General features: G+C 35.2%; 1 protein-coding gene across 1 annotated transcript; it reads left to right on the top strand.

Annotated features, from left to right (window-relative positions):
• Nucleotides 1-4,998: 4,998 nt before the first annotated feature.
• LOC133310369 (protein NETWORKED 2D-like) lies at nt 4,999-8,585 on the top strand. The gene is made up of 2 exons (XM_061511284.1): nt 4,999-5,092; nt 5,788-8,585. The coding sequence occupies exons 1-2, from the start codon at nt 4,999-5,001 to the stop codon at nt 8,583-8,585; spliced, it is 2,892 nt and encodes a 963-aa protein (XP_061367268.1).

Genomic DNA, 8,585 nt, shown 5'->3' with positions numbered 1-8,585 from the left:
TGTGGATCTTTGGTAGGAGAATGGGAATATAAGTTTATAGATTCCCACAGACGGCGCCTATGTACCGATGAGATCTATAAGCCCACTATGTTCCCGATGCGGATGAGTCAATGTATGGATAATACCCTTAGCACTGATATTGACCAGGCTAAGAAGTATAAAGCCAAGTATAAGCAGTGGATAGATAATAAGCAAAAGGATGATATGACTCAAGTAAATGGGCAATATAACGATACATAAGATACCTGTAAAGTGTGCCCGTGGGGGCTATTTATAGGGGAAACGGTGTGGGTTGGTGAAGGGGAGGTCAACTCTCCTTGGGATTTACTCCCATGATGCAGTGTTAGGCGTGTTGGCGCTGTCATTGTGGCAGTGTTGCGCCCTCTGTATTCTGGCGATGTCAGCACCGGGCAAAGGGGGAGTTTCCCTTTGCGGTGTCTGTCGTAGTCGCCTTCGATGGTTAGCGTTCCAAGGTGGGGCATTTTGGTGTATGCCTTGGACCTGCTGCTACATTGGGGGTTGAGAAGGGCCATGTCATCCCTTAGGGCTGACGCAGGGTCATGCCCGGTATTGGGCATGGATAGTTGGGCCACTTTAGTACTTGGGTCATCCGGAACAGACACGTTGATAAGTAGCTAAGAGCTAAGGCGCCAAAAAGGCAAGAAATCACTTTGTGGGAGCAAGATGACAATTGGGAGAAAACAAAAAGCGAATTAAGTAAAGATAATAATAAAAGTTAGGATGATCCATCCGAGCTCTATTGTAAGTATTGTCACAAATTGAAAAACAAAAGTTAAAAGGAAAGAGAGATTTGACATAGTGATTTATTCTTGTTTATTAATGTAGGTTATATTCAGCTTGTTTGTATTATATTCATCTCATCGTCATTCATTATAAATCACTCGATCTACAAGATTTATTTTAAGATTGTTGAGAAAGTGTGGGTGGGTTTTGTAGTATATCATATTTGGTACAAGTTTTCAAAAATTATACCAGCAAAATATGTTGTTTGGGATTTGCAGTTTATGTGAAAATTGTGAGGAAACTTACTATTTGAAAATAACACTTCCAATGTGATATTTTTCTTTTGCCGGCTAAGTGAAATTTTAGGCTCCAAAATAAGGACGAAAATGACCCTCTCATCGTGTGAAGTTTATTGTCTACAGAATCTCGTCTTGTGACTCTCTCTTGTCTACAGATCTCGTACGTGTTTCTCTTTTCTTCTTGGCTTCAATTCAAATGGATACACTTGACTATAATTTGAGCGCTCTCATATTTACTATCTTACCTCATCACCTTATCGCATTGGCTTCATCCATTCCCACTGCCTGGTTTTTTATTTCGTGCAATACTGTGCACAGCTGACATTTAAATGCAACACTGCCTTTTAATGATATTTAAATGACAATTCAATACAATATTACAAGAGTTTTTCCTTGAACAAAATAAATGCTGAGCTAGATTGATAATGGGGAGCCCAAACTTTTGTGAAGACTGATTTCCCAAAAGACATCAACCACAAAAGCAACACTACCAATGACGAAGGAGTTTGAATGCTATGAAAGTTGAAATTCGACCCAGTAAAAATTCATTACAACTTAATAAACAGATTACTGCAAATGAAAAGCAGAGTTCATACCCCAAGCTCCCCCGTGCCGGAAGGAGAAAGGCGAGACAGAGAGAAACAGCGAGATATATAAACTTAAATATTAACGTTGGTACAAGAACTCTCGTGAGAGACTCAACACATATAAAAACAAGGGTTCTTCACGTTCAAAAATTATAAAAAGGTTATTTTTGTCGTTTCAACTTATTTTTCTATCAATATTTTTTCTTCAATCAAACGTAGATTTAGAAAATTTAATTCTCAGTAATATTTCGGCCTACCAAACAATTTTTTTTTTTTAACTTTCCTACCAAACTTACTTTCCAACCAAATTCCATAACATAAATATAAAGAAAAAGTAATTTTTCATTCCTTGTTAATTTTGTATGTCAAATTCCATAACAAAAAAAAATTAACTTATAAATTAATTTTTTATTTACAGTTAATAAAATAAAATATAGACCTTAAAAAAAACGTGTAGGAAAAAGTTGACCGCGTGTCCCAAAATATTGACCGCGTGTCTGATGCATGTTGTAACGTGTTGGAGCGTGTCGGTATCCAACACGCAAACTTTCTAAAAAAAGCTGTGTTCGTGCATTCTAGGTTTCAATCCCTTGGTTGACTCTCAAGTCAGTTTAAGCCTTAGGAATTTTTTTTGATAAAGATTCAATAAAGATAATAGTAGAGGTGGCATTATGGGTTGAGCTCGGTGGGTTAACCTAACCTGTCAATCCGCCAAATCGGGGAGGGTTAGGTTGAGGTTTTTAACTCATCAACCCACTTCAACTTGCCCTGCCTAAAAGTGGATCAAAACGGGTTTAACCCGTCGAGGGGTGGGTTGACCCGTCGAGTTGTAATTATTTATTTATTTTTTATTTTTTTACAATTAAGTAATATTTTATTTGTCTTTAAGTTTTTATGACATCCAAATTTTTTTTATCTTAGTACTCCTTAGAAAAAATAAAGAATAAAAATTTTATTATGACAAATGTTATCTATACATGGAGACAAATGAGTTCCTAAAAAATGTTTAACTAAATATATTATACATTTAAGATCGAAACTGAAAAAACATTAAGAGAAGTGTGAAATAAAATAAAATAATATTAAAAAAATTCATAAAATATAATTTATTTTTGAATTTTAATTAATTTTTTCTTTAATTAGCGGGTTGATGGGTTTACCCGCCAATCCAATATAAAACGAGATGGATTCATTTTTCAACCCATATTTAATGGAGGACCAAACCGCCCCATTTAATTTTTGGCTATCAAAATAGACAACCCATATTGCCACAACTAAATAATAGGTGGTTACGTGACTTTATGGTAGGGATTAAATATAGTATATTCTACTCCATGCAAATAGAAAGAAAGAAAGAGAAATTGAATTGAAAATCAAGTTAATTTATAACAAAATAAAATTTAATTGAATTTCATCTCCCCCTTGCAAAATTCGTTGTTCTTTATTTATGTGATTAACATGAAAGAGTAGGGATTATTTCTCTCATATAGTGGTAAACAAGTTCGTTTATATTGAGAGATAAACAAAGTGAAGTTCACTAATTTAAAAAAAAAAGGCATATTTTTTCATGTGAGTAACATGAAAGAGTAATCTCTGTAACATGAGATTATAAATTTTCATTTATATATATATATATATATATATATATATATATATATATATATATAAAGAAAAGTAGCTCTCCAGTCAACTGGAGATAAATTTATCTCCAGTAAGCCCAAAATGATGTCATTTTGGGTTATAAGATTAAAAAATTATAACGACAAAGACGAATATAACCCTGTAATATATTATAATTACAAAAACACATTGATTTCCGCTCCAAAACGATGTCGTTTTGAGCTCACTGGAGATAACTTTATCTCCGGTGACTGGAGAAATCCTTTACCCATATACATATATATATATATATATATATATATATATATATATATATATATAGGTTCACTTTTTCTACAGTCAATGTAGATAACTTATCTACAGTGAACCCAAAACGACGTCGTTTTAAGGCGGAAATCAAGGTATTTTGTAATTATAATTTATTTCAGGGTTATAATAGTCTTTTGTATTATAATTTTTTAATTTTTCAATCCAAAACGACGTCGTTTTAGGAGCGAATGTAGATAACTTATCAACATTCTCTTTAGAAACATTAAAGCCACACACACACACACACACACACACACACACATATATATGGGAAAGATATTATAACAACCAAGTTGTGTTACTATCTATGTTGCACCGACACCGACATGGGACACGGGATACGACACGATACGATACTCCGACATGTTAATTCTAAAAAATGTTAAATTCTGACACGTTAGGACACGTTTTGATATTGTATAATATTTTTAATTTATGTAGTGTATATTATATTTAGTATTCAATAATTTAACAAAAAAATAAAGCTAAATTTATAATACTCATCAATTTTGCAAAGAAATATAATATATCCCAAATGTTTATATTAAACTCCATAAAATCATAATTGTAATCTAACGAATCTAATAGTTGGAACTCAAAATGCAACGCAACGTAACCTTTGAATCTTTTTTTAGGTCTTTGCAATGAGTATTGGAGTGTCGGGAAGTGTCGGAGTGTCGGTGAGTGTCGTACACGACATGTCAGGATTTTTGAAGTGTCCGTGCTTCATAGGTTACTACCAATCAATCTCACTGTTAGATCGATTATGTTGATCCAACGGTTTAGGTATTTATTATTATTTTATCCTTAGTACTCTTATTACTTGATTGAATATTATTGGATAAATTTAAAAATTAATGATAATTAATTTTTTTTTATTTTTCAACCGTTTATTTCAAATTTTTACAACAATATCTAATTAGATAATAAGAATAATAAAATTAAAATGGAAATAAGGATAACTTTTCCAATAATTTTATATTAAAAGTTTAATAAATATGACTGGCTTAAAGCAAAAGAGAGGATATGCATTGCTCCGCTGGCAATGCAGGAAGTACCACGTGTAAGTGGATCATTGGCTATACGTTTTTGAAAAAGGTGGGTTCGGACATTAAGTTCGGGCGACATTTACTCCCCTCCATGATTCCATAATTAAACACGTTAATTCCACGTTCTCTGTCTCTCACACAAACCTTAAATCTGTTTTTCTTTATTGAATGTATCTTTTTTTTTTCAATTTTTTTTTCTTATTTTCTAATGTCTTGATCCTGTCATAGAATTCATGTATTCTCCTCCTTTTCTAGACAGTTAAAGAGAGTAGAAACAGATACAGGATTTGCATGTTTTTTATTTTCATTTTTTTGATCCCAATATTAACAACTATAAGGAAAAAGGGATAACAAGAAGAGCAAGGAGAAGAAGAAGAAGAAATAGCCAATATGTTGCAGAGAGCTGCAAGCAATGCATATTCATGGTGGTGGGCCAGCCACATCAGAACAAAGCAATCAAAATGGATGGAGCAAAACCTCCAAGGTGAGTTTTTTTTCTCATTTTCTTCCTTCTAATGGCTTCAATTCTACTTTTCAATTATTATCGATTTTAATTTTATGGTTTGATCTTAATAAACCCCATTATGTGCTAATTAGTCCAACATAGTTTGAGCATGGAGTTTTCGCGGCATATTCAGAGGTGAAAAATGTAAATAGCCTGCTTTGTTTTCACTTGCCAAGAGTTAATAAACATATAAGTTTTCGATGATGATCAGTTAGTTAATTATTGAATCAACCCTTCAAATTATGTTTGCCTTACATGCAAATAGAATGGTATAGATTTGATTGCAACAAGAAGATTTTCAGTTGTGCGTGAGCGGAGTTAGGTTTAGAGGGCGAGCCTAGAAGCAGTGGTAAGGTTGCTTCTTATGATAAGGCCGCAGATTCAAATTTCAAAAACAGCCTCTTTGCCAAAATATAAGGGCAATGTTGTGTACAATCAATCATCATCCATACTCTCGTAAGTTGAGAGCCTTGTGCACCAGGGTTTGCCCTTTTTACGAGTGGAGCTAGGCTTAATGATGGATGGTCATTTTCTTGTTAGAAAATTAAACTTAAAATTTGCACAATAGCTTCCACGCGACATTGTATGATCAACACATCCCACTTTTATAGGCCAGTGATATATCTATGTACTTGTCAAACTAAAATATATTTATATAAAAAATAAAACTGCAGATATGGAGGAAAAGGTGCAAAATGTTTTGAAGCTGCTAGAGGAAGAGGGAGACTCCTTTGCCAAGAGAGCAGAAATGTATTACAAAAGGAGACCAGAGCTGATAAACTTTGTGGAAGAATCATTCCGTGCATACAGATCTTTAGCTGATAGGTATGATCACATATCAACAGAGCTGCAAAATGCCAACAACACCATTGCTTCTGTCTGCCCAGATCAAGTCCCTTATATGGATGATGAAGATGAAGATTCACCAAGGACCCCACGAAAAAAACCAGAAGGGTTAAAACCAAATATTCCAAATCCTCCACTTAAAGATTTAAAAAGTGTCATAACCACAGCCACAAAAAAGCTCAATCCCAAGAAGGTAGTAGCCTCCAAAGGTCCAACTTCTAAAGTTCCTAAATCTGGATTGAGCAGAAAGGAGGCAATTGAAGAGGTTGACAAGCTCCAGAAACAGATTCTGGCATTACAAACTGTGAAAGAGTTTGTGAAGAGCACTTATGATAATGCCATTGCTAGGTACTGGGAAACTGAGCAGCAGATCAAAGAATTGCAAGAGAAAGTTTCCAATTTGCAAGATGAACTTGGTGAAGGCATTGTTATTGATGACGAGGAAGCCCGCCGTTTGATGGCAGAAGCAGCTCTTAAATCATGCCAAGAGACTTTGTTTCGGTTGGAAGAGAAACAGGCTGTAGCAGTTGATGAAACCAGAATTGAGTCCAAAAGGGTAAAAGAAGTTAGGGAAAAGTTAAGCTCTCTCATGAATGAGCTCCATTATGATCAAACCAATAAAAAAGAGCCAAGGGCCAAAAGAGATGTAAAAGAAGTAGCAGAAACAAAGGACTTGGGTGAAGAAGATGTGGACAAAATGACTCAGCAGAGACAGGAGTTGCAACTGTTACATGAGAAGATTAAAGAACACTTTGATGCTGGCTCCTATTCACCTCTAAGTGTTACAGAAATGGCAGAAAAGATTGATGACCTTGTCAACAAAGTTATCAGCTTAGAAACTTCAGTTTCGTCCCAGACAGCTCTTGTTAAGAGATTAAAAATAGAAACTGATGAACTTCATTCTATGATTCGAACTCTAGAAGAGGATAAGGAAAGTTTGATTAGTGACAAAATTAAATTGAATGACCAACTGAGAGAAATGGATGAAAAGCTGCACGAGTTACAGGATCTAAAGCAAACTGTTGAAGACCAGAATTGCAACCTTCAAAGCCATTTCACTGAAGCTCATTGTAATCTTGATCATCTCTCGGAAAAAGTCCAAAAGGTGAAGCCGGACGAGGAGGTTGAGGTCAGGGAAATATCACAAACAGAAAGGAATTCATCAAAAGAGGCTGAATCAAAACATGCTCTTAAAGAACAAGATGCATTGAATCAAGACAATGTCTTATTGAATGATGCAAAAATCGATAAGGAGCCTAAGGTCACTGCCTTGGTAGAAAATACAGTGAATTCTGATAACAAGCTTGAGGTCATTGGTTCATTGGAAAATGAAATCAAGGTCACCGATTCACTAAAAAAGGAAGAGGAAACCCCAGTGGAAAACAAATCTCCAATAGTGTTGAAAGAAGAAGAGAAGACTCTGGATACTAGTAATAGTGATATAGTAAAATCAACTGATTCAGACAACCAACACCAAGCAATCATAAAGGCAGAGAGTTCTGTTAAACACCAAGAAAATGATTCTAAGCAAATATCATCTGAGAGAAAGACTACTCTTGGAGCTGATTGCCAGGAGCAGGAAATGGCACTAGAAGATGTGTCAATGAATGGAATACAGGACAAAGAGAAAGTTCTGCTGTCAGAGGAGTATTCATCTCTTCTTCAGAATTACGAAGATGTGAAGAACAAGCTCACTCAAGTAGAAAAGAAAAATCAAGATGCTGTCTTTGATTCATCTTTGCAGCTGAAAGAACTGAAGACTGCTAATGCCATGAAAGATGAAGAGATTAGACTCCTACGTCAGAAACTAGGTCTCCTGCAGAAAAGCTTGGAGGGAAATCAGGATTCTGGAGAGTTAACTTCAGAGCAGACACCAGAAAAACACAACATCGAGGCAATTTTAAAAATTGAAGAACCTGAATCTACGTCGCCCGTTGAAGAGAAGTTCCGCATGAGCATTGATGAAATTCTAGAGGAGAACCTAGTTTTCTGGTTAAAATTCAGTACTTCCTTTTCTGGGATACAGAAATTTGAAACCACCATAAAAGATTTGCAGAAGGAGGCATCAAAACTTGAGGAAAAATCGAAATCATTAGAAGGAAGTAGTAGCACAAAGTATTCTTTGAAGTCAGATGCAAGACCACTTTACAAGCACCTTGAAGAGATCCAAAATGAACTAACACTATGGTTGGAAAACAGTGCATTGCTGAAAGAAGAACTTCAACGCAGATTCTCATCCTTATGTGAAATCCAAGAAGAGATAACTACAGCATTGAAAACCAGTGCTGAAGATGATGACTTCAGGTTCACAAGCTATCAAGCAGCCAAGTTCCAAGGTGAGGTTTTGAACATGAATAAAGAGAACAACAAAGTTGCTGATGAACTTCAAGCAGGTCTAGATCTTGTAACAACTCTCCAACTTGATGTTGAGAAGTCTCTTGCAATGTTGAATGAGAGATTTGGGCTCTCAAATTCTAAGAGAAGCCAAAGCCATATGGGAACTTCTCGAAACCGGGTTCCTCTGAGGTCATTTATCTTTGGTGTTAAACCAAATAAACAAAAACAATCAATCTTCTCATGCATGACCCCTGGAATGCATAGGAAATACCGTGCTACGAGAGGATAA

This window comes from Gastrolobium bilobum, unplaced genomic scaffold, assembly GCF_033153095.1.
Source record: "Gastrolobium bilobum isolate Gb01-03AN ecotype WA unplaced genomic scaffold, APGP_CSIRO_Gbil_v1 utg9345, whole genome shotgun sequence".
Classification (NCBI taxonomy): Eukaryota; Viridiplantae; Streptophyta; class Magnoliopsida; order Fabales; family Fabaceae; genus Gastrolobium; species Gastrolobium bilobum.
Note: the sequence above shows the minus strand (reverse complement) of the source record. Positions and strands in the feature narration are given on the sequence as shown.

Excerpts from the sequence above, each read along its gene's own strand:
- LOC133310369 (XM_061511284.1), top strand. The coding sequence starts at position 4,999 with ATGTTGCAGAGAGCTGCAAGCAATGCATATTCATGGTGGTGGGCCAGC. Across the intron at positions 5,093-5,787 it reads GATGGAGCAAAACCTCCAAG|ATATGGAGGAAAAGGTGCAA; the intron begins GTGAGTTTTTTT and ends ATAAAACTGCAG.